General features: G+C 53.6%; 1 protein-coding gene across 2 annotated transcripts in view; it reads left to right on the top strand.

The window, feature by feature from the left end:
* The window catches only part of Stk32b (serine/threonine kinase 32B), a 284998-nt gene that overhangs the window by 163175 nt on the left and 96824 nt on the right, over positions 1-24999 (top strand). For both annotated transcript variants that reach the window (XM_077110167.1, XM_077110166.1), the window contains exon 4: positions 20266-20439. In XM_077110167.1, the coding sequence (XP_076966282.1) occupies positions 20266-20439 (174 nt within the window). The remainder of the gene's footprint in view (positions 1-20265; positions 20440-24999) is intronic.

The following is a 24999-nucleotide window of genomic DNA, read 5'->3' as shown; positions in this document are numbered from 1 at the left end:
TTAGATTTTGATCAGCCCTGCTTGGAGCTGGCTCCCACTCTGTCCCTGGAGAAATTCACTTTGTGAGCTGGTAGCAACACCCAACTCGACGTGCAAACTGAGCATAAAACGTGGGGTTAAAATCAGCAGTTCCCTTCAGAGCCCACGGAAGGCTGCAGGGGACGGCAGAGGGTAAGAGGTAGGTCTGGTTTAATTAATGATCTGGAAGACTCTGACAGCAGCTGGCTAATTAGATTCACAGATGGGACTCAATTAAGGGGTGGTGTCAACTCTGGGAGAAGGTGATGAAACCTTGAAGAGCCGTGTGGTTGGCGAGGAATGCAAAGAGGAGGTCGCAGCAGGGCTCCGGGCTCCGTCTCCCCTGTGCTAGGTCCTCCCGCCTGGCCCTTCCTGGCCTGGCCTGCTCAGGGGAGTGCAGGCAAGTGGTGGGGGTCGGGGGCCCTTCCATCCATCTCTGTGATCTTTAGCTGTTCCCCTTGACCTCTGTGAGGCCAAGGCTCCTTTCCTACACGAGGGACAATAGTTACGCTGACTCTGCAAAGCAGGGTGAGGCCAGGCTGTGGGGAGCTGCCGCAGTCTGGCTGGGCACAAATCACGAGCCACACAAGCAGGAACAGACTTTATTTCTGAACTCCACCAGCACACTCCACACACGCTCCCCGGGAACTCTCACGAACGCCAAGCGGCTCCTCCAGGAACCAGCAACTGGAAAGTCCCTCCTCCGGCACTTCCCCAACCAACGCGAACTCTTCAGGAATCCCCGGGAGAGCTCAACGGGAACTCCGCGAGAACTCAAAAGTCATCATCTTAATGGCTCGCTGGCGTCACCTCTCAACCACTTCTTCTGGCAAAAATGCCATGCGTCATCCCGCCTCGGCTGTGGCCCTCAACAGGGGGCCTTGGTCACCCGTCCTGGAGGGGCTCCCCAGCCTCTCGCATCTCTGGTTGAACCTCCATCAGACACTCTCAGGTGCATTTTGCCGCTACACACAGGCTAAGGGAAGGCCAACCAGAGGGGCAACCTGTGGACCAACACAGGACTCAAGATGGGGACCCTGAAGACCATGCTGGACGCTGGAGTCAGGATGGTGTGGACAGCTGGGGGAGGACTTCACCCTCAGAACGTGCACTGCTTGCAAAAGACCAAGCCGCGTGGCAGCCATCTACGGAAACTGTGAGGGAGAGGGTCTGCAAGGTCCCCGTGCACAGCGGGTGGCCAGGGCAGAAGTGCGCCTGGTGTCCAGGGCGACCGAGCCCTGGTGCAGTGCCATGGACAGGCTCTTCAATCCAGTGGGTGTGCGTCGTTACCACTGAGCAGCAGGAAGAGAACTTTGACAGGCTGCGCTGACGCCTCCCTGCCCACCGCTCCCTGTTCTCAGCTCAGCACCCCTTCCCTTACCTGGAGGTGTGCACAGTGGGCCTCCGTCTTGGGGGGAAGCTCACCCCATCACCGTCCTGGTGGCTGCAGCTGACCCAGAGCACATGGGAGAGGACAGTGGCCTCAGGGGTCTCAGGGGTCTCAGGAAGGAGGCCAAGCCTCGGTACACTTGGGCTTGTCCAGGGTGCTGTTGGCACCACACCTCCTGAGAGGGTGTCGGAGCCTCGTCCTCCTCAGCGCCACCGTCCCTCTGTGCTGGGCGTGCTGCGGGACGGTCTCTTTGCTCCAGGAGCAGGGACAGCCACAGGACAGCTGTTGTTTCAAGGGCCTTCCCTTCCCCTTGGGGCAGCCAAGACTGGTCTGCAGCCGTGGGAAGGGTGGCCAGTCCCCCTGGAGCCTGTTGTGTCCCTGTGGAGGGAGGGGTGGCAGCCGCCTGCTCCTCCTGCCCCATGGGCAGCCCTTCCACACCACGGCACGCAAGTTCCCTGGGGCCAGGGAGGAAGCTGAGGGACCCCTGCCGGCCCTCTGCCTCTCACTACCTCAGAGACACGCCCTTGGCCATCAGGGGTCAGGCTGTTTCCCCCACGGCCGCTCAGGCACCACGGGATCACCCCGAGTGGCCAGCACCCTCTGAAGTGGCCTTGTTGATGAGCAGTGTGCATGGTCCACATGGTCCACACGCTGGCTTAGGGTGGGTGACCGTCACCCCTCACTGGACTGGAGTTCTGCAGTGCGGCCACCAGTCCACGCCGTGGACCTTAATTGCATAAACACTTCTTTGGAAAATCGCCTTTGTGTCAGACGGCAGGGGAGGGGCTTCTGCCTCTGGTCAGGATGGAATTCGCCCCTCTGTCTGAAGCAGCCAACAAGGAAACACGTCGTGGTGGTTTGGAAGACACTGGGTGTAGGACCTGGAGGACAGTGTCCCGAGGGAGGGGAAGGTAACGAGGGGCTGTGGTGACGATCCCCATTTACAGACTCAAGGGAGGTTCCAGGCTGAGATTCAGGGAGAGGGACTGAGGAGAGTCCAGGGGTCTGGGAAGCCCAGGTGTGGACAGCCAGTCGGACAGAGTTGCAGACAGGGAGCGTGCAGGCAGGGCACTGAGGTGAAGAGGGCCCTGCTGGACGGTCAGGGGCATGCTGGTCAGTGTGTAGTGGGACAAACTCCCCATGGCCAGCGTGAGCACGTCCCAAAGGACTGATGGACCCACAGGGGACTGAGAATCATCCTGCAGCCACCAGCCAGGCTGGCCGGCCTCAGCATTCAGGGGACATTGCGCAGGGGCTCACAAAGCTGACCTGCTCTGACAGCGCCCTCTAACGCAAGGCAGTGCTCAGTATTGTTACACGCACATGTGAATGTGTCACGGCGCGTCCCACTGTTATGTATCATGGTCATGGCACTAATATAACATATAAAAGTACAATTTAAAACAAAAAGCTCGGGGGAGCTCATGACGGGTTTCCGGCTGTTCGGAAAGGCCCAGGTCTGCAGCACGCGCTGCCCGCGGCAGCTCTCAGCTCTGCCGGAGTCCCGCACCGCCCCGTCCGTCCGGGTCATCCAGGCCCCAGGGCATCCTACGCTGCAGCACCGTGTGAGGGCATGGTCGGTCCACAGCCCGGCAGACTTGCCGTCACGTTTATCAAGCTTTTATTTCCTTTAAAAATCAACGGGCTCCCTGGCGTGCGCCCTGATCCGGGGTCGGCACCTCTGTCACGCAGCTTCCCCTCCTCACGACCCCAGAGCCGCAGCCTGGAGACAGACTGTGCTCTCCCGGGGTCTCTGTCACATTACGAGGCACCCAAGCAGAAGGGTCGTCACACTCAGCGTCCCTGCCGAGAGTCAAGCTGAAGGGCTGACCACACGGGGGTCTTCGTGCGCTGCTGTCAGTTCTTCCGACGTCAGTGGAGTCCTGGTCGGGTCTACGTACTGCACAGCCTTCCTGCTCGGGCCTCCCTGGCCTACTCCTCCTAACACTGCTGGTGTGTTAGGACTTCACAATGACCACAGGACCCGGAAGGGAAATGCCCCTGGGACACCCCGAGCCCCTGCCCAGAGAGCCGTCCCTGGCCAATGCCCTGCTCTCCACCCGGCTCCGTCCAGAGGCCCAGCCCTGTTCTCCCTCCGCACCAGGTTGTCTGCAGGCTCCACGTTTCCTCTGAGGTCACCCAGATCCAGGACCCTCTTTGGGTACCTGCTACATTGCTGATCCCTGGCCTGGACCCCGCTGTGGTGCCCACCCTGGAGCAGCCAGGGGCGTCTCCCGAGGAGCCTCCGTCTTCCGGAGTTAGTTCTCCCAGCTCCAAACCCTTGAGGTGAACACAGGGCAGCTGGGAACCATTCGGGAGGCGTTATTCAGGGTCTGAGGAACCTTGGGCCGGAGGGCGCGGGGAGGCCCTGGCCTGTTCTCGGGCAGGCTTCGCAGAACCCACGCCATCGGAACCATCTGCAGGAGTGTGTGGTCTCACTTACATTTTCAGTAAAAGACAGTGGAAGGACAGTTAGACAGAAGGTCATTTGCAGAACAAAACAAAAACAAAAATTATCTGGAGGTGTTTTATGCAGCCAGTGCATTCGTAAGTCGCCTTAGCAGCGTTGGGACACCAGTGCGGCGGTCGCGGTCCTGGGGGGTCTCCACGGATCCCCTGGGACAGGCGGTGAGGACTTGAAGAGCCAGGTTCTGTGCTTGCTCTCTTGTCAGCGGTCTCCTGGACTCACTGTCTCCGTCTGTGACATGTGGGTGGCAACCTCCTCACCTGCCTACGGGGCTGTGATGAGAGAATCAGAAGGATGTGTTTTCCCCCAAATTAAAAGATGGTGTAGGGACTGCCCCTCAGGGGGACCTCTCTGCCCACCCCTCCCTGGTGTTCGTGGTGTGCAAGTTGCCAGGTTGCTTGAGAGCGTTCACAAGCCTTCCGTTCTCTCTTTCGTGTGTGGAATGGTCGGATTGCCAGTTTCAGGTTTTCTAAATGACCCGGTGCTGACAGCCTGTGATGGGGCCCTCTGGGACACTTCCTTGGCCATCAGTAACAATGCCTCTGGCCACCCTGGAGCGGGGAGAGCTACCTCCAGCTGGCCTGCCACTCAGCAGGGTTTGCCAACCATCTGCTGGATGAATAGAAGAGTGGTGACCCAGGGGTGGGGCTGATTTTAATGCCGGGTGTGGCATCTCCTCGGCTGCCTGCCTTGTCTGCCCTCAGTGAGGGACTGACGGAGAAGCCCCTGTGCAGGACCTGTCACTGCTGGTCACTGACAGGGAGTCCTGTAGCTACAGCGAGGCCCCCTGGGGAGTGAGTCAGGGACGGGAGTTTCCCTGCCCACCCAGCAAGGCGAGGCCACCAGGATGTGAACAGCCCCTCAGCAGAAACACCAGGAGAGGCTGGGAGATACATGATACAAAGAAGTTACGTTCAGTGCAGAACTGAGCTCAGAGAAAGGACAACTTCCTGTGTAGGAAGGAGGAGGCCTGGAGAGCAGAGCATGCAGCATGCACGTCCCCAGGCTGGTGCCTTCACGCTGCGAGGTGGGCGAAGAGGGGAGGCCGCGGACCCGGGTAGACAGGGGTGAGCTCTGCTGGGAACCACACCTGATCATCAGCATGGAAGGCAACAGGGAGGTCTCTGATGGGCTCTGGTGAGGACACACACACACACACACACACACACACACACACACATGAATTGGAAAACCCAGAACTATTCCTCGTAAGCACTGGAGCCTGCAGCTCTATTGCTTATATTATCACAGTTATTATAACTACGATCAACATTTCAGCTATTATCATGTGTATACTGGAGCACTACAGGACAATCATACCATGAGATAAATTTAAAAACATGCTGAACCCAACCGCACATTATATACATATGCACAATGATATTAATGCTATAAAAAGCAATACAGGGGTAGATCTAAATTTCCGAAGAGCATCTCCATCTGGGACATGGAGGAGAGAAGGATGCAGGCAGGGGGCCACCAGCGGGGCTTGGGGGCTACGGGACAGGTTCCGCCTCTTAAGTTGTGTAGTGGCTGTGTTACGGAGCGGGGGCCCTCTGAGAACCTGAGGCAGCACGAAGACCCCTCTTCAAACCCCGATTCTCGTGATCAAATCAGAAAGATGTCAGACCTGTCGCTCAGGGTAACAGGGATGAGTTTATTGAAGGGACAGGAAAAGCAAAAGGGTCACTCTCAAGGGAGAGAGTGGGCCCTCTCAGAGAGGAGAGGGACCACGCGCCTCTCCGGCACTCACGTTTTACTGGGGATCCCAGAGACATTTCCAGAGAGTCCCGCCCAGGTTCACCTCTTGACTTTCGACTGACAGCAGGGTGACCGCTGACTCTTAAGTCCCCACTGCCATGGCAACGCTAGGTCACCGTGCCCGCGCTGACCAGTGCTAACTGGACTCTTAACCACACGTTCTTACGGGTTTCACTGTTAGGAGGAACTATCCTTACCTCCCTGAGTCTCAGGATCCAGTCACAAAGTCCTGGGTTCCTCCCGTGGACATTACCTTGGGCCTGCATTTCTCCTGCAGATAGATAACAGGCAGTTTTCTGAGGATTGTGACATGGCCTGTCCACTTAAGCCAGGCAGGGCTGCAGGTAAATTGCTTCTTGGAAAAGAAAGCGTGTGGGGGTCGGCACAGTGGCCCAGTTTATGGATTACTCTCTTAGCCTTGTGTTTCCTCACCTGTCAGGACGGGGTCTTCGTTATTATTTACACATCACATACATCTGCGCTATACATTTTTTTCTGTTCTTGTCTGAATTATTTTCATTTAAATTTACTCATTTATTTTATTACATTACAGTTACTTATACATCATGGTAGAGCTCCTTTTGACATATTCGTAAGTGCATATGACAAAGTTTTCTCCAAGTCGATCCTCAACACAACCCCCTTCTCCCCCTTCCTCCTCCCCTGATTTTCTTCCTCTGCTCTATCATCTTTTATTTGTTTATTTTAACTGGTGCGTAATAGTTATATATGGAATTGGATGCGTGGAGGTACATCCACACAGGCACCTAGTACAGTCTGCTCGCTACGTCCCCTGTCCCCCACTCCTACCTCCCTCCCCCTTCCCTCTTGATCCCTCACTTCTACTCCACGGATCTTCCCTTTCCTCGAGATTCCCCTTTTCCTTCCTTTTCTTTCCCTCTCTAGCTTCCCTGTGAGGACTATAAACATTTGCCCCTGTCCGTCCGAATCTGGCTCATTTCACTTACTGTGATGCTCCCCAGTTCCGTCCACTTCCCGACAAACGGCATGATTTCGTTCCTGTGACTTTGTCAGACGCCACTAGACATATGCCACACTGTCTTACCCCCTCGTCCGTGGATGGGCACCTGGGAGGCTCCATATCTCGGCTCTCGTGGACCGTGCTGCAGTAGACACTGGTGTGCATCTTTCACGACAGTAGGCTGATTTCAGATCTTTGGGATAAATACCCAGGAGTGGGATAGCCAGGGCATATGGTGGTTCCATCCTCCTCTTGGGAGGAATCTCCATCTTCCAGAGTGGTTGTTTCTATTAATATCATTTTTGATGAACAAATATTTGCATACAGTCATGAGGTCCGATATAATGTTTCGATGTATGTGTACAAGGAGGAATTATTAAGTCTACTAACACGTCCATCACCTCACAAATCAGTTTTTATGGTGAGACATTTAAAGGGTATCTTTTATTTTGAAACGCATGATCGTCATCATTGGCTATAGACCCTGCTGTGCCACAGATCTCAGGACCGGTTTCTCGGGTCTACATGACATCTCCTACGTTTTGGTCACGACCCCACCCCGTAGCCACAACTGCCGCTCCACCCTCTTGCTCACCCTGGGTGCTCGGGTGTCAGATCTCGCACTCAGGCCCTGATTTCTGTATTTAGCATGATGTCTTCAGGTCCGTCCACGTCCTTGCAGATGACAGAGTGCTTTCCCTGTGAAGGCTGAGTGTCATTCCACTGTGTACTTGTCCCTTAGAGGAGCCCACAGGGCAAGGAAGGAAGAGGGCCCGGGGACGTTCTGGGCACCACCAGGGAGCCACCCTTCACCCCATGGGAACCCACAGAGAGGAAGACACGGGCCCAGGAAGTGTGTTTAAGCAATGGTCAGAAGATCCCAAACCCGGGAAAAGACAACCCCCAGGTATAGGATTCCCAGAGGTGACCACAGAGTTCCACCCAGAGGGGGCTCACCAGACGCCTCACAACCAGATCATCAACAGCCAGAGACCACGGAAGAGCTCCAGTCAGCAGCGAGAAGTGCTCCGTTGGAGGGTGTCCCCTGAGGGCCCGCGGCAGCTCCCGGGCAGCCCTGCAGGCCAGAAGAGAGCGGGCGGGCAGAGCACGTGAAGAACTGCCCAGCAAGAGGGCGACGCCCGGCCAGGCTGGGCTTCCCAGACAAACCAGCACTAAAGGAACCTTGCCACTGTTTGGCCAGTACAGGGGTGACCAAAGGGGAATTTTTAAAGGTAAAACAGGAAAATGGTAATTAATAACAAAAAAGTAAAAACCTCAATGGTGTGAGTAACACAGAGTCAACTCAGAATTCTCAAACGCGGTTTACGGGTGGGATATAAAGCAACCCAAGCCCTACCAGGAAGGTCAAAAGACAGCACTCTTCAAAACAACCGAGCTACAATACGTTGTTGGGGGATGCAAATCCCAGAAGAGACGTGAGTCTGACACTGAGGTCATACACGTCGGGCGAGAGGTCACGTGTGATGACAGCATAGAGCAGCCTGTTCTGGGGACGTTTTGTGTGAGTCCTGTCATGAGAACAAAGCAAAGAGCCACACTCGTGGCACAAACAGAAGAGGGGACGCGGAGAGCAGCGGGAACCGAACCCAGAGGCGGACGGCGAGAGCGGGAGGAGCAGGGCTAAAGGGCGACAAGGAAACCGAGGAAGATCATGGCAGATTCACTTCTAAAATTTTTTTAATTTTCTTAAAAAGTGGCTCTGGCAACGCTGATACGAAGGATGCCCAGGAAGGAACGGTCATAGGAAAGCCACTCAGAGGCCCTGCTGTGGTTAGAAAAGGGAGATGTAGAGGGCTTGTTTATTTCAGTGCCTCCTGGAGAGGGGTGCTGTGGTCTAAATGTGAGCACTGAAGTTTAAAGACAGGGTCCCTAGCCAAGAAAATAGAGCCACCCACTGAATCAAAGGCAGGTGTGGAGGAAGAGAAGACAGCGACCGTCACCACGATAGGATCCCACGGGCCAGACTCCAGGGAGCACCCAGCTCCTGCCTGGGTATGTAATGACCCTGTGCGCGGCCTGTTTTCGAGAGTCACACCAACAGCAGCGCCCTCATGACCGCGACTGAGACGGAACAAAGGTGTAAAAGATAGACCAGGAAATGATCATAGTGCAGATTGGACTTAGCAGGAAGAAGGCTTTTCCTGGAAACAACCGCAGCCTGATAAAAAGAACGAGTCACATTTCTGAACCTGATGCTCCTCACAGTGACCTAAAACATTTTAAAGCAAAAAACTGCTAAAGTTACAAGGAAAAGTAGTAAATCGATACTTAGTGAGAACATTTTAGCTCACCTCTGTTGTTGGGTAGATCAAATGGGACAGGAAGTAAAACACAATTAACAAGTTCAAACTAATGGACAGGAGTAAAATTAAAGCGGCATAAAAAAATGAAAAGGTCAAATCACTGATTCGGAGAGGATATTTTCAACAGGTATGCTCAATACAGGATTGGTCTCCAATATGTAAAGAGCATCTACAGATAAGTAAGAAACGGTGTCCAGACAATGGGCAATGAATAAGAACAGGCCCAAGTGGCAAATGGATACCCAACATACACCAGCCTTACTCTGAGTTGTTCTACCTCAGATCCATGTAGTGAGGCCCCAACGCTTGCTATCTCAGAATATGACTGTATTTAGACAGAGCCTTTAGAGAAGTAATGAAGTCACAGTGAGGTCACTGGAGTGGGCCCTGATCCAATATGGATGGTGTCCGTAGAAGAAGAGGTGATTAGGACACACAAAGAGGGACAACATGTGAGGACACGGGGAAGATGGCCATCTACAAGTTAAAGAGAGGCCTCAGACTGAACCAACCCTTGTCCTCAGACTTCTAGTTTCCAGAACTGTAAGAAAATAAGTCTCTGTGTTTAAACCAACCAGTTTGTGGTTCTTTGTAGCAGCAGCTTCAGCAAACAAATACCCCTTTTTTTTTTTTGGTATTGGGGATGGAACCCAGGGGCACTTAATCACTGAGCCACATCCCCAGCCCTTTGTTTATTTTCAATTGTGAGTCAGGGCCTCACTAAGCTTCTGAGGCTGGCCTCCAACTTGCAATCCTCCTGCCTGAGCCTCCCAAGCCACCAGGATTACAAGTGTGCTCCACTGTGCCTGGCTCGAACACATTCTTTTAATCAAAGAAAATTAAAGTTGCATTGCAATTCTATACCCAATAGATCAACAAAGGTAGAATATCTAATCAAGTGATCTGTAAGATGTGGGGAGCAGAGTGTAAGGTAAACTGTGTTGAGGAGTAGGATCTCTGCAGAACTGTCCAATGGCTGAACGGGCACAGTGAGCGCCCCTGGTCAAGGAAGCGTGAGTTTATTCCAGAGGTGTCAGGAAGTCACCGTGGTGGTTTAAATGGCGAGCTGCTCTGTGTTAGGTTGAGCCACATGAATTTGTCACTTCCACAGTCAAAACCAGTTGAATGTGGACGATTTTGCCTACCTCAGCATCGTGTGCATCTATCAATACGTTCCCAGCTGTTGGTTTTATGGGGAAAATTATATTTACAACCCTAAACGCAATCCAATCTGTGGACAGGGTGACATCAGGGCAAGTCTCAAGTTACATCCAAATACCGTGAGCGACGTGTGAGAACCAAGTGTGGTCAGTTGGAAAAATCATACTAAGTATCTGTTGCCAAAGGGGATGTGGGTCTTGGGTACAGCAAGACCTGCTTGCTGCAAAACACAACCAAAGCCACCCACCGGGTGCTTGATCGTGGGACTGGAACCCGAGAGCATCCGACATGGCCACGCAGGCTCCTCTGACCTATTTATTGTGTTTATGTTGAAGTCTAAGAAACTGGGTTGAGAGATCCAGGCTGACGGTGATCCCTGTCACTTCCCACTCTAGACGGTCAGGAGCCGCTCTGGGTCAGTGTGTCCATGGAGAACGAGTGGCTTGCAGAGCAGGAGGCTGGAGCTGACTGAAGGTGCTCACGTCCCGAGTGGGGAGTGGGCAGGAAGCAGATGCAGGCTCATCTCCTAGACTCGGGAGGGATGGGCCGTGTGGCGAGGGGAGGCCCAGGGAGGGCAGGAAAGGGCGTGAAGTGCTGTGGAGAAGGGTGTCAGAGCAGGGGCTGGGGAAAGCTGGGTGACGCTGGCGAGTCCCTGGGCTTCCCAACACAGCTCAACAGCACAAGCTGAACCGGAATCGCTTTGCATGATGTTGTTCAAGGTCCACTGAAGGCATGAAAGTCCCTTTGTGTGAAAGCCATGGCCCATGGGCCATCTGCGTGCCATGCTCCTGGGAGCGTCCCTAGTCCAGGGATGCGTCTGGCAGCACAGGTGAGCACTCTTCTGGGACCTTCTGGATGCCACCATGTGGCGGGCAGAGCCCAGGTGTGCAGGGGACAGCCCCCGCCACGGAGACTGAGCTGGCCCTGATTGTCATCATGCTGAGGCCAAGAAGCCCTGGCTTACATTGTCACTCCTTGACCCTGAGTGCCCCTCCCTAACCCTGGAGGCTGAGTCGGGTGACTCTGGCCCCTGGTGCCAACAGTTAGCACTGACAAGGTGCCTACTCTGTGACGCGCCCCTTCCTAAGTACGTTGTGCAAGTGAACTCACTTCCTTCCCCCAACAACTCATTCGGTGGGTGCCATTGTGCATCACCTTCGACCTCAGACATCTCAAGGCTCAGAGAGGTGGAGAGACACACCTGAGAGGACACAGGAAATGGCCGAGTGGGAGGAGCCAAGAGATCCCAGCCACAACATACCACGTCTGCTGCCCAATGCTCAGGGGGCCTGTCCGCTCTCCCTGTTGCCCCTCCCCACCAGCGGCAGAAGCTCCAGCACAGTACCCTTGCATCTGCTCACTGCCAGAGCTCACTGCCAGAGCGTCATGCACCTTCGAGAATGACTGTGTCACAAATAGCCACAGCACCTATGTTCTGAGTGGCCCGTGGTCAGCTGTGGCCCACAGAAGTGGGGGTTGTGCAGAAAGGGTGACGGGGTGTGGTGACGGGGAAGGGAGCTCTGCCACATGATGGGCCGTCGCCTACAGGAGCCTGGCCTCCTCTGGTCAGAGACTCTGAACTCCCATTAGTCTGAGTGACCACCCTGGCCTCTCTTCACAGCCTCTCACTCCAGCCCAGGCAGCAGAAGTGGCCTCTCTGCAGGCCAGCCTGGGAGAAGGAGCAGCCGGGTCCCGCCCAGCCCCTCTGGGCTCCCTCCATGCCCTGGGATTTGTCTGTGAAGGACCTGCCTCCTGCCTGCTCGCTGCCACGGCCAGTGTCCACCTGGAGTCCCCTGGTGGAGGGGCTTGCAAGTCACCACCATTTCCCGGCTGAGAGGCTGGTCCATCTCAGATTGAAGCAGCAGCAAGCCCGTCAGGGTGCAGGTGGAAAGCCGCCTTCTCCAGTCGCAGCCAAGCGCATGCTTCCACCTCCATCTCTCAGATTCCTGTCCATCTCCCAGTTGTTTCCAGACTCAGGAAGGGAAGCGGGGCCTCAGACTCCTGACGATCACTTTCTCTATCAGCAGCCACAGGTCAGCCGTGCTGACCACACACACGACCACCCGGAACCCGTGGGAGAGCTGGTGCCTCGGGGGCATCTCAGGCCAGCTCGCCTCTTACTTGCTGAGGACAGGATCCCCCCCCACCTTGCCCAGGCCTGCCACAAACGGAGGTACCCTCCACAGCTCGAGTTTGTTCATAGCAGAGGCGGTGCCAACGGAAAGGCTCCGCACAGAATCCTGGACCTTCTTAGGCTTCTAGCCGTGGAATGTCACTCGACCACGGGAAACAAATCTCTCTCTCCACTCTTTCTCCCTGCGGCAAAAGTCACTGAGTGCCCAGAGTTGGCTCCAGGGGTTGGTGTTGTGGTTCAGATATGAGGGTCCCCCAAGAGCTCACGTGTGAGACGAGGCGAGAATTTTCAGAGTGGAATGATTAGATGACGGGAGGTGCAAACTAACGGTGGATTAATCCACTGACATGGATCATCTGGGTGTGGTTGGAGGCGACTGTAGACAGGTAGGGTGTGGTTGGAGGAGGTAGGTCCCTGGGGTGTGCCTTTGGAGTATATATTTTGGCCCTGGTGAGTGGGGCTCTCTCTACTTGCTGGTCGCCGTGACCTGAGCTGCTTCCCTCTGCCACACCCATCCGCCATGATGTCCTACCTCAGCTTGGCCCAGAGCTGTGGAGGCGGTGGACCATGGACTGAAATCTCTGAAACTGTGAGCCAAAGGAAACTTTTCCTCCTGTAAGTTGTCCTTGTCCGGTCTCTTGGTCACAGTGAGGAAGTTAATAAAAACAGATGGCCAGTGGGAAAACCCAAGCCGTCGGGACAGGCCACAGTCTGCGAGGCTCATCTCCTGGGTCCTGACCTTGTGGCACCCACAGACCACCTGACTCCTCTCCGACCTCCTGGGTGCAGATGAAGGGCTCACCTCCAGCGATTACCAGAGATTCAACACTGAGCAGGACGGGGGCTGAAAATGTGCTGCAGAAGTCCCACCCGGGTGCCAGACTCCCCCCGCTCACCCCGGGCAAGTGTAAGGGGCTTATCAAACCTGGATCTTGCTGATACATGTGACTCTTCAATGACCTTCACAATAAGCTCGTCTTCATCTTCTTTTGAACTCGACTTGAGCCACCAAGGTCCTGCAGCCCTCGGACGTGACGGCTCTCCCTGTTCTTCCCAGCAGGCTGCTTCTCATCTCCTGCTCCCTCCCAGGAAGTCCAGGCAGCGGGTAAGCTGCCCTCTGCCTCCCGCAGGTCCAGGTGACAGCTCAGGGACGCTCACGCGGTCCAGCCCTTCAGGACAGTTTGGAGCAGGAGCAGGAGCATGATGAGGCAGAGGCCAGCTGCAAGGCCGGACCCCCTCCTGCCACCCAGGAGCTCTGCGGGCCTCGGGGCTGAGCGGTGTGAGTGCAGAGCCGCTCTCCGGGTGTAGAGATTGCATTGGTTTTAATTTACACCCCCTGGGCTTCTAAAGGATCTGCAGGTGGTAAGGGGCTTATCAAACCTGGGTCAGGAAGAAAAGGACCCGGGAAGAGATCCGGAGGGAAAAGGTGGGACAAAGGGGGAGCGAAAGTGCTTTCACCAGGACAATGGACAGTGAGCAGCTCCCACCCCCCTCGGTGCACAGGTCAGGAACAAGGCAGAGCAGAGCGGCCACCTCTGTCTGCGTGGCAACAGGGGCCAGGCCTCTGTCTTGGGCTGAGTTCCACAGGAAACGTGAAACTTGCCTTCCTTTATGACGGTCTTAGGATAAAAGAATGGGACAGGAAATCGTGAGAACAGCCACAGGCCCATGCTCCTGTGCACGAGCGCAGACCTGAGGACTTTTGGGTGCCATCTTGTGAGGCTCCAGGCTCTGGGCTCCTGATGCTGGAGACCTTGGTAAGCTTTCTGCACTTGGGTGGAAGTACCATCAGCTCCTTTTGACTAGTGGGATTCAGAGAAGCCGAGGGACTCGCCAGCGTCACCCAGCTTTCCCCAGCCCCCTGCTCTGACACCGTTCTCCAGCAGCACTTCACGCCCTTTCCTGCCCTCCCTGGGCCTCCCCTTGCCACACGGCCCATCCCCCCCGAGTCTAGGAGATGAGCCTGCATCTGCCTCCTGCCCACTCCCCACTCGGGACGTGAGCACCTTCAGTCAGCTCCAGCCTCCTGCTCTGCAAGCCACTCGTTCTCCATGGACACACTGACCCAGAGCGGCTCCTGACAGTCTAGAGTGGAAATGACAGGGATCACCGTCAGCCTGGATCTCTCAACCCAGTTTCTTAGACTTCAACATAAACACAATAAATAGGTCAGAGGAGCCTGCGTGGCCATGTCGGATGCTCTCGGTGTTCCAGTCCCACGATCAAGCACCCGGTGGGTGGCTTTGGTTGTTTTGCAGCGAGCAGGTCTTGCTGTACCTAAGACCCACATCCCCTTTGGCAACAGACACTTAGTATGATTTTTCCAACTGACCACACTTGGTTCTCACATGTCGCTCTCGGTATTTGGATGTAACTTGAGACTTGCCCTGATGTCACCCTGTTAAAAAGTGGTGTTGAGACTTTAGGGTTGTGAAGACAATCTTTCCCATATAATCACATCGTGGGACACCATCTTTATAAGAATCCAGTGGGGAAATTTTCCCTTTGGTTTCAGTGGTAGGAAAGACATGCTTTTCACTGTATATTTGAAAATAACTAGAAGAGGGAATTTTAATAGTCCTAATAAGAAGAAATGATGACTGTTCGAGGTGGAAGGGTGCTGAATACCCTGATCTGACCTCTGCATACTGTAGATGTGTTGGAAGATCACTGTGCCCATGAATATCTATAATTGTGTCAATCTTTAAAAATCATGCTTTTCCTAAATGATTTTTTCGCATCTTCCTTGAATCATGAAGCTAGTCTTATTTCTCCCTTTGCTCTGGATTCTGGGAAGGTTGAAGACACACTCGTGGCCCATCTCAGGCAAGCAGACGGGATCTTTGGGCGTAAGTTGGGGGCTCTTTTGCCTGATTTTCTTGGATTTACTTTATTCTTTGACCTAATCATTGGCTCATATTTTTAATTGTATCATGTTATGAGTTTCATGAAGTCACTTGAATCCTGTTTGGATCAAGATAGTTAATTGATGATTTTATAAAAAATAAAAGGGTAGACATTGCATTCTGGACGCTGGCACATTGCAATAGCCAGACCAGGGTGTGCCCTCGCGGCCCTGCAGGGAAAGCCTCCTACCCAGACTTCTCCGCGGTCAGCTGTACTGCTCTCATCTGCCTACTCCAGATGTCCAGGACAATGTGCGGCGCTGTTTCGAGGACATAATTATGATTGTAGCTCAAGCAGCTGCATAAAGGACAATGGCAGACAGCAGAACCACTGGAAGCCACAGAGGGGTCAGTGAGAGGTCATCCGCTGTTCTCCAGGAATCATACCGAGTCTCCTTGGGAACATCGGGTCTGTGGCCCAGGGCAAAATATGGATCTGTAGCAAGAAAAGCCACAACTTGAATTATTGCTTAAATGATTGTTCTTTTTACGTTTGGTCTTCCTCGTTAGAATTCATTCCAGTCTGCAGGTTTCCTTGTGAAGATTCACGTTGTTCCTCCAAAGCCATCTGATGGAATTTTGAATGAGAGGCCCTCTGACAGTTCCACTGCGAATCACAAGTCCAAAGCACGCTGGTTATTAATGCAATGTTTCATAGCCCGTCAGTTATCGAATACAAATTGAGCATCTGGGAGGCGTGTTGTATTTGAATTCTAAACCCTTCCATGCTTAGCAGATGCATCCAACGACTCTTCCAGTTCTGCTGTGATCTAACTGTGACCCTGAAATTCGTGTCTTAGAAACTTAGTCTCCAAAGTCATGTGGTGCTGGTATTTGGCAGTGGGGCTTTGAGGATGTGATTCAGCTTGGGTGAGGTCGTGGGGTGGGACTTGACGGCATTAGTGGCTTTGTGAGACCAGGAGGAGAGACCTGAGCTGGCAGCTTGCCCTCCTCGCCCTGGGAGGCCCAGCTCCAGGCTGGGGTGCAGCACAAAGCCCAACCAGCTTCTGCACAGATACCGGCACAGTGCAGACGATTTCCCAGCCTTCGGGATTATGAGCCAAATAAACCTCTATTCTTTAGTAATTACGCAGCCTCGGGTATTTATTATGGCAAAAGAAAACAAACAAAGGCAAGATCCAGGTGACAGAAGCACAATGTCAAATAGCTCAAGTCAAAAATAAGGGCTGGGTGAATTGGAGCACGAGATTCGAAAGCCTTAATGAAATAATGGCATCTTGATTCAGTGAAAGGTGTGCATGTGCCCACACGTGTCTATCAAGAGGTCGGGTATAGGTAGAAATGCAAAGACAGCTTATCATTTTAAAAAATCTTCATCCGCTCAAGATAAAAATTCTTAGCCTTATAGAAAGAACTTTCCTATGTAGATGAATGATGTGAATCCATACAGCAACCATTTAATGATGAAATGCTTCATTCAAGTTCAGTGTGGGATGAAAGTGCCCACAGTCCTGTCTTATACCCAGCATTTCCCTGGAGGCCCCAGGCTAGTGTACTAAGAAAGAAAAGGAAATATCAGGCATAATAAGAGCTGGACTAATATAACAGGGCAGTTTTTAGGAGATCTAGTCATCTTTATGTGGCAAATAAACTTGGAGCATCAGTGGAAAAAGGGTTAAAACTGAGAGATGGATACAGGTGTCTGGATACAAGATAAACATACGTGATGTCAGAGTACGCTCCTACCTCCCCAACGGCCAGTTAGCCAACTAAAAAGAAAAGGAAAAGAAAAAAAAAAAGATTATATTCATCATAGCAATAAAACTGCCTTTAAAATCTTGGGATGAAAAAATATATATATATATACTGGACCTTCAGGTAGAAAATTGTAACTTTATTGATAGACATAAAAGAAGACAGATATCCCATGTTCATGGTTAAAAAAATATTCAACACTGTAAACATGTTAATTCTCTTTAATCTGTAAATTAAATATCATTCTAACAAAAATCAAGCAGAGATTCTAAAGAAACTAGGAACATCTATTTTTAACTTTTTGTGGAAAAGAAAAGGCACCCAGATGAGTAAAACGTTGAAAAACGAGAGTAGATGTTTCTCCTCCCAGCCACCAGGGCGTCAGCTGGCGCCCTCCCTCCCGGGCTCCAGTGTGTGGGGAGCCCCTTCCTTGGGCTCTCCCTGTGGTCTTCCAGGCCACATTCATTATTCAAAGGGTGAATTCGGAGCAGCTGCATCTGGAAAAGGCCCGTGTCCCCAGCCTGAGGTCCCAGGCCAGCCTTAGTTTAACATTTCTTGTGAACAGTCCTATACACATGCAGCGTGTCCATTGGAGCAGAGATCACCAGGCAGAGCATGCCCCGAAACAGACCCAAACCCTAGCTGGTGTCCCCAGAGGGTCCTGGACCACCTGTCCTCTGCCAGAGCAGGTGGCTGCCCCAACCCCAAAGTGAAGCTGAAACAGAGGGACCACAGCTGTCCCTTGGTGGGCAGCAGCCACGGTGCTGTTCCCCAGACGCTCCCGGGGTCCTGGACGCCCAGCACCTGCAGTCTCCACAGGGCCTCGGCCACCACAGCCAGTCCTCTGGGGAGCCCTGCTGACTTGCCCGGATGCCCCTCTCAGCCATCCTCCGCCCTGTGCCAGAGAGAGCTGCGTGGGGAGGAAGCGGGGCAGGTGACCCCCTCGCCTCACCCCCCAGGCGATTTTCCGTCTTCCTGGAATGGGATCCGGTCCTTCCCTCCATGTCAGTCTATTTCCTGTTGCTATAACTGAAGACCACAGACTGGGAAACTCACCACCCAAAGTTCAGTTTATTTAGCTCCCCGTTCTGTAAGCCCAGAGCATGAGGCTGGCATCGGCTTGGCACCTGGCAGGGTCTTCCCGCTGGGTCATGACGGAAGGAGGCAGCACGTGGAGAGCCGGCCCCTGTCCAAGGAGCCTCCACCACCAGGCCACTCCCACAACCCGTAGTCCTCTGACCCTCTAACCCAGGGCACAAGTCCCCTCCTGATGGTCCCCTCTCAAAGCTTGCCAGTGGGTGGGTTTTCAACAGGACCTTTGGTCGGGACATTCAAGCCAGAGGGCTTGGCCCCAGAGGTCCCAAGGCCTTGGCTGAGTCTCTGGCTCTCTGTGGCCACGCTGGCTTCTCACTCCCGTCCCTCCCTGGGCTTTGTCCTGTCTCAGAGCCTTGGACTCACTGTTCCTCAGCTCAGTGTCCCACCCCACCCTGCTGCTGCTCCTGTCCATGTGTCCAGCCCTGCTCCAATCCTCAGAGCCTCCCAGACCCCCTTCCCAAGGTAGCCCACCTGGTCACCTCATTTCCTCGTGGTCCTTGTCACTCTCTGAGTTTACTCCCTGAGAGACTGCTCCCCTGTTTCCCCCTCAAGCATCTAAGCTCATAGAGAGAAGGGCCGGCCTGCCGGTCACTCCCTCCGTCACTCCCTCCCCTCGGGCCCCGCAGGGAACCTGGCAAGCCGAGGCACACAGGAAACGATGGTTGAACGAATGAGTGATGTTGGCCCTGTGCAGGCAAATAGATCCAAGACTCAGGACCAATAGAATCACTTTTCTGTATGTTTTGAACTTCTTGATTTTGTAAACCTTAAAATCACATAAAATAGAATTTAAAAACTAAAGTTTTCTGTACAAAGCAACCTTTTCTCACTGAAGCTTCTAGAAATGGTATCTTCAGACCCAGAGATAGGCAAATATCTCTGAGCCTGGAGCAGGCCGGGAAGGCAGCGTCGGCCTGTCCTCGACCCCACAGTCCAGGAGGGGACTAACCATGCGTCCTCCCACGACTCCTCCCATCTCTCCTCTATGAACAGTGAGGCCTGTACCTCACTTTACCTGGCCTGGCTGTGACTATATGGTGACTCCAAGTGGCTCATGGCTGTGGCTCAGTGTGTGAATAATGGTCCCTGAACCAGCCTCTTGGCCTTGGCTCAGGCTGTCCCTCTGGTCAGTCCTGCCGTGTTTTCCTGACCTTCTGTTCCCTCCAGCCCACACACACTTGCGGGAGAGCTGACTCCTCCTCTCCTCATCTCCATGGCACCCCGTAGACACCTGGACACCCGTCCCTGCTCCGTCAGTGAGAGTCAGCCAGGGCCCCTCTCCCAGGGACCGTGCCTTCCTGCAGGGAGGATCCCCAGCACACAGCCCAACGCCTGTGACAAGGTACACAGCTGGGAGATTCACGATTGGGGGGCACAGTGGACATCTCCCCCTTCTTGCCTAGATCCTGAACAGTTTGAACAGCAGTCGAGTACGTCAGGCCTGCGGGTCTCCTCTCCCGCTGGCTCCCAGTTGCAATGTGGGACTTCTGGGGCTGGGTTTGACTAGTCAGTTTCTAAGGCCGTAAAGTAAACCCTGCCAGTTCCTTTTGCTCCTGGCCTGGGGTGTCCCAGAGCATCACAGCAAACCAAGCTCTGTGTAGGACGCAGCAGCACCATGGGTATGTGGGGCTTCGGGGGAGAGGGAAGCGTCTTCAAAGAACAGGAAAGACATCCTGATAACACGTTTCCCCCACTGTCACAAAGTACCTGAGACAATCAACTTCAAAAGAGGAAAGGTTATTTGGGTCACAGTTTCAGAGGGTTCAGTCATGGTCACTTGGCCTGTTGCTTTGGGCCTGTGGCATTGCAGAGCATCATGGTGGGAGCATGTGGCCAGAAAGCAGAGGCAGGAAGGGAGGGTCCCAACGTCCACTTCAAGGACGTACTGCCAGGGACCTGACTTCCTTCCCCTAGGCCCCACCTCCTCCAAGACCCCCCCCCCATAGTGCCATAGCTGGTGACCAGGCCTTCAAATCAGGGCCTTGGGGAGCATTCCAGATCCAAGCTGCAGCCACATGGACCTAAAGCGTCCAATGAAAGCAGCAGAAAGACATGAGACTGTGTTGGATCCAGGGCTGGTGGAAGCACAGACTGTCCCCCAGCACCTGGGCACCAATGCTGGCCATCACCTTGGCCATGCAAGAAGTGAGGCCCTGCAGTGGGGAGGTGCCTGGGGACCGAGAGCCTTTGCCGCTTCCCCGCAGCGCCTCTCCCTGGGCCTCAGTTTACTCTCCTGTAAGACAGGGGCACTGGTCTTGGGGACGTTGGTGGTGCCTCTGCCCTGACTCTCTCTGTCCCTCTGTGCCCCTAGGTACTCCTTCCAGGACGAGGAGGACATGTTCATGGTGGTGGACCTGCTGCTGGGGGGGGACCTGCGCTACCACCTGCAGCAGAGCGTGCACTTCACCGAGGGGACCGTGAAGCTCTACATCTGTGAGCTGGCCCTGGCCCTGGAGTACCTGCAGAGGCACCACATCATCCACAGGTGACCGGCTGCTGGTGGGAGTCTGAGCCGGGTCGCGGTCTGCAGGAACCGTGGGTGGGCTCTACCCCTCACTTTAGTTAGAAGTGGCTGCAGCTGGGGAGGAGAGAAAGCCCCGCGGCTTGATCAGAGCTGCGCATTCTCTACAGACCGAAGCCCACCCTACTGCCCGGTCGAGGTGGACTCTGCCTGTTGCCTGCACAACTGCCCCGTGCCCACGGCTGGAAAGGCATGGGGGTTCGTGGTCGGTTGGCCTCAGCTTCCCTGCTCCAGGGTGTCTTGGGGAGAACGGAGGTTGTGTCCCTCCTTCCCCGGCTGGCAGGGTCACTGTGGCATTATTCTACTGAGTTGGGAGCAGGAGGGGTTCTGCCTTCTTCCTCTCCATGCTTTGAAGTCAGTGCTGGGCTTGGGGAGGGTCTCTTCACCTTGGAAAGCTGGTTCTGAGCTTTGGATAAACTCTCTGAGTGTCTGCTGCCTCCCTGGGGACCTCACCCCTCCCTGGCAGCACCAGGGTGAGCCAAGCGAGTTTGTCTGCAGATGCAGAACTCCAGGAGCGACTGGGAAGCAGCGGTTTCCTAGGTGGGGAGCCTGCAGCCCAGGGGCGGGTGGGGCTCCAGGTGTGCAGCTGGGCTCTGGCCCTGGGCCGTCTGCTCCTAACTTGAGTGATTTGGGAAGATTCAGGGGACAAGGACTTGGACTTCTGGGTGAAGAAGACAAAGGAAACACACACACCCCGACACTTTCTCCCTCCCAAAGTCCCTATGCAATGACAGAAACAAATGATGTTTAAATTCATAAAGATGGGGACACTGAACAGAAACTGTAGCACACATGAGGGCACTGGAGAGAAGACGGAGAGCGACAGATGACTCAGGACACCAGAAACTGGGGGTTCAGTTGTCCTTAGGGGGAGCCAAGACTGGTAACACCTCAGAATCCCCTGGAGTTTCCAGGATCGGCAGCAGATGCTATGGAGGGAAGGGGGGAGAAAACAGGCCACGGCCCGGGGAGCTGGTGGAACCCCTGCTCTCGGGCACCCCGGCCCCGGCAGGAGGCTGAGGGCCGGTCCCCTAAAGAGAGTGACGGAGGGTCAGGTTGGGGTGCTCTAAAAACAGCAAGACTACCTAAACATGTCCATGCCAGATGCCGAGGTGGCCGACTCCTCTTTCCTACCGGGGTCTGACAGTGATGGCTACGGGCCCATCCCCAGCAGGAAGCTCAAAGGTTTCCGTGGCAATGTGACTAAGCCAAGAGGAGAGCAACTGTGATGTCACAGGTGGCCCGGGGCACCTTGGAGTGGAGCTGGAAGTCCCTGCTCATTATCAGCTCCCAGCTAGGGCTGTGAGGTCTGGGATTATCAGACATCCAGGGAATCCTCTGACATGAACATCAAGACCCAAACAAACCGGAGAACTAGGAATACCTGGAGGCTCTGAAGCATCCAGATAACTAGGATCAGTATTTTCAGAGGGATAGGAGAGTGTTTTGCAAGAATAAAACAGGAAAAGGCATTTTTTTTAAAAAAATGCAAGAACATGGGAGCTCTTGCAAATTATATGTTTGAAAACAGAAGCTCTGTTGGAAAACAAAGTCTCTTTAGGGTACTCCCATGAAGTACCCTAGAAAGAAAATATGAAAAAATTAGAGGCCCAGCCCAGAAATTTCAGCATGAGAAAGAGGGAAAACACAGAGGAAGAAATCATTAAGGAAATCATGAGAGAAAACCCCCGAGACCTAAAATACATGAGCCTCCAGGTTCAAAGAACCCCAAGGGCGCAAGGCTGTGGCTGGAGCCCAGCAAGATACTGCTCAGATCTGACAAGCACCGGAGAGGAGAGGCTGAGCTTCCAGGCTGACGGATGGGGCGGGCTGCATTTCCTGGAGTCCAGGAGGCGTTGAAGACATGCCAATCAAGGGCAAAGCTGTGCTTCCAGACTTCCAGGTCTCCAAGACCCGTGCTTTCCAAACGCCTTCTCTCGAGTACCAGAAAATGAGAGGGACTCAAAAGTGAAGGGACCAATCAAGAAGAAAAATGATCCAGAAAGCTGGAGCCCAGCAAAGAAGAGGGGCCAGGAGGTCCCGGGAATGGCGTGGAAGGGTGTCCACTGTCCCTCAGGGCAGCCCTAGGCCAGCTGTGATTGAGTAGGTCAAAGACCCCAGGAGGGACTTCTTCAGGGAGGACGGAGAGAATTGAGGGCTGCCTCCAGAGGAGAGGTTTTAGCTGGTAAAGAACCTGAAGTTGGAATTAGGGAAAAGTTAATTTTAAAAAGTCAATGATTCAAAGTAAAACAATTACTATTCTTAGGGAATGAAAATCTTCTACAGTGGATTTTGTACTGCCTCTGCGTATCATTCAGCTCACTAAATGGGTCATCTGTGTACATAATACCTAATTATAATTACCTGAAAATTGATCTAACTAAAAATACGATACTATTCCTTTGAGAAAATAGGGGATGGGAAGGATGGGTGTGTGTCTCAAGGACTGGAGAGAAGAAAGGCTGTCAAGCCCTCCCTGTCAACGGAGAGAGCCTGAAATTAAAAAGTGAAAGGACGATACAAATCGAGCATGCAGAGAGAAGGAGTTAAATGTCCCAATTACAGCCTGGTGGATGGACGGGGAAGGATAAATGAGGGAAAATGGTAGGGATGGTAGCTGTATTATAGCAAAACTTGCAGAACTATTTGTCTTTGACCATTTGCCTGTGCAATTTTGATACAAATAACAACAATGAAAACAATGAAATAAAGGAGGAGAGGAGGAGGAGGAGAAGAAACAGGAGCACAGCTGTGGGCAGCAGAGAGCTTGTTCTGGGACATGCAGAGAGGGTCAGCGTGAGGCTGCTTCACCCAACCGTCACCAGCTTCGGCACGAGGCGCCGTGGTTCTGGGGTCGGTCTGTGAGCGCTGTGCCATTTGGTCAGAAGGGTGCCAGGGCACTGTATGCTCCTGTGGCTTGTTCACTGAAGGCCCAAGAGGAGCGAGCTCTTCACCCATCTGGTAACGGTCCTTTGTGAACTATCACAGCCATCCCTGCACTCTGCACTAAATGACCCATGTCCCCAAGACCCCCGAGATACAGAATCATACAGACATTTTAGAGGCAGATGCCAGCTTCCCAGAGCAGAGGCCAGGACCGACCAGCAGAAAGGGGACTGTCACATTGGAGCACAGCTGGCTGGAGCCATTTCCTTTTGGCAATGTTTTAAACTCACTCTCAAAGACACTTCTCCCGTGGGGTTCACCTGCCCTTTGATTTCAGACACACCCCGAGAAGGGACTGTTCAGTGATCTGAAGAATTCTTTGAGTCCTTAAGTAAATGTGTGACATTAGTGTCAACTTGACTGGGCTAAGGGGTGCCCACGAAACAGTATTTGGGGATGTCTGGGAGCGGGTTTCCAGAGGAGATCAGCATCTCAACAGGTGAGCTGAGGAGAGCAAGAGGCCCTCCCGACTGTGGCCAGGCATCCCCCAGCACCCACCCCCAGGCCTGGAAGAGCATGGAGGAGGCAGAGGAATCCACCTCCCATGGGGAGCCTAGATGCCACCCTCCTGTCCTCAGGATGTTGCTGCGGGATCCTGGCTGAGGCTCAGGCTGCACCTGTGTGCCCAGCCTCCCGACTCTCAGGCTTTGGTCTTGCAGTCACACGCTGGCTGTCCTGGGCCTCCAGCGTCAGACAGAGGACTGAGTCATCAGCCCCCACACATCTAGGTATGTCTTGTTGGTCCTGCTTCTCTGGAGAACCCTGACTGTGCAGCTGAATTACCTTACCCAGTCTAAAATTAGAGACTTGGCAGAGATTAGTCATCTTTCCCCTCCCACATGGTTCATAAATCCCTTTTCCAATGTGTACAGATTCAAAATTATGTGAGTCTGTTCATGCTCTGCATAGGGATGAATGGCAATGCTGTGGGGTGTTTTGCATTAATTCAACAGCTGAATTGATAAACCCCGCTCTGCATATGTGCCTGATGCTTTCAATCCCCATACTTTATATCCACAGACAGATGTGGCTTGATTGACAGTGGGCACACTTGGGAGTGGGAGAACCACTCCGTAAGTGCACGTGTGGGCTGGACGGCTGTTTTAGTCAGCTTTTGCAGAACTGTGACCAAAACACCTGACAAGAACGATTTTGAAGGAGGAATAGTTCATTCTGAGGCTCACAGTTTTAGAGGTCTCAGCCCATAGAAGGCTGGCTCCCTTCCTCAGGGCTCAGGGCAGAAAATCATGGTGGAAGTGTGTGGTGGAGAGAAGCGGCCCAGGACATGACCAGAAAGCAGCAGAGAGGCGGAGCTCAGCTCACCATTTATAAACCTCAGAGGGACAGCCACCTCCTCCAGCCACACCCCACCCACCTTCACTCACCACTGGGGTCAGTCTCACTGACCGGGTTAAGGCTCTCATTACCCCATCCTTTCACCTCTGAACTTCCCTGCATTGCCTCACACATGAGCTTTTGGGGACCCCCTCAGATCCAAACCATATCAGTGGCCATGGGTGGACGTGGGTGAGTTACTTAACTCCATCAACTCAGCTCTTTGGACCTCGGTTTCATGAT

Source organism: Callospermophilus lateralis, chromosome 8 (genome assembly GCF_048772815.1).
Source record: "Callospermophilus lateralis isolate mCalLat2 chromosome 8, mCalLat2.hap1, whole genome shotgun sequence".
In the NCBI taxonomy this organism is placed as follows: Eukaryota; Metazoa; Chordata; class Mammalia; order Rodentia; family Sciuridae; genus Callospermophilus; species Callospermophilus lateralis.
Note: the sequence above shows the minus strand (reverse complement) of the source record. Positions and strands in the feature narration are given on the sequence as shown.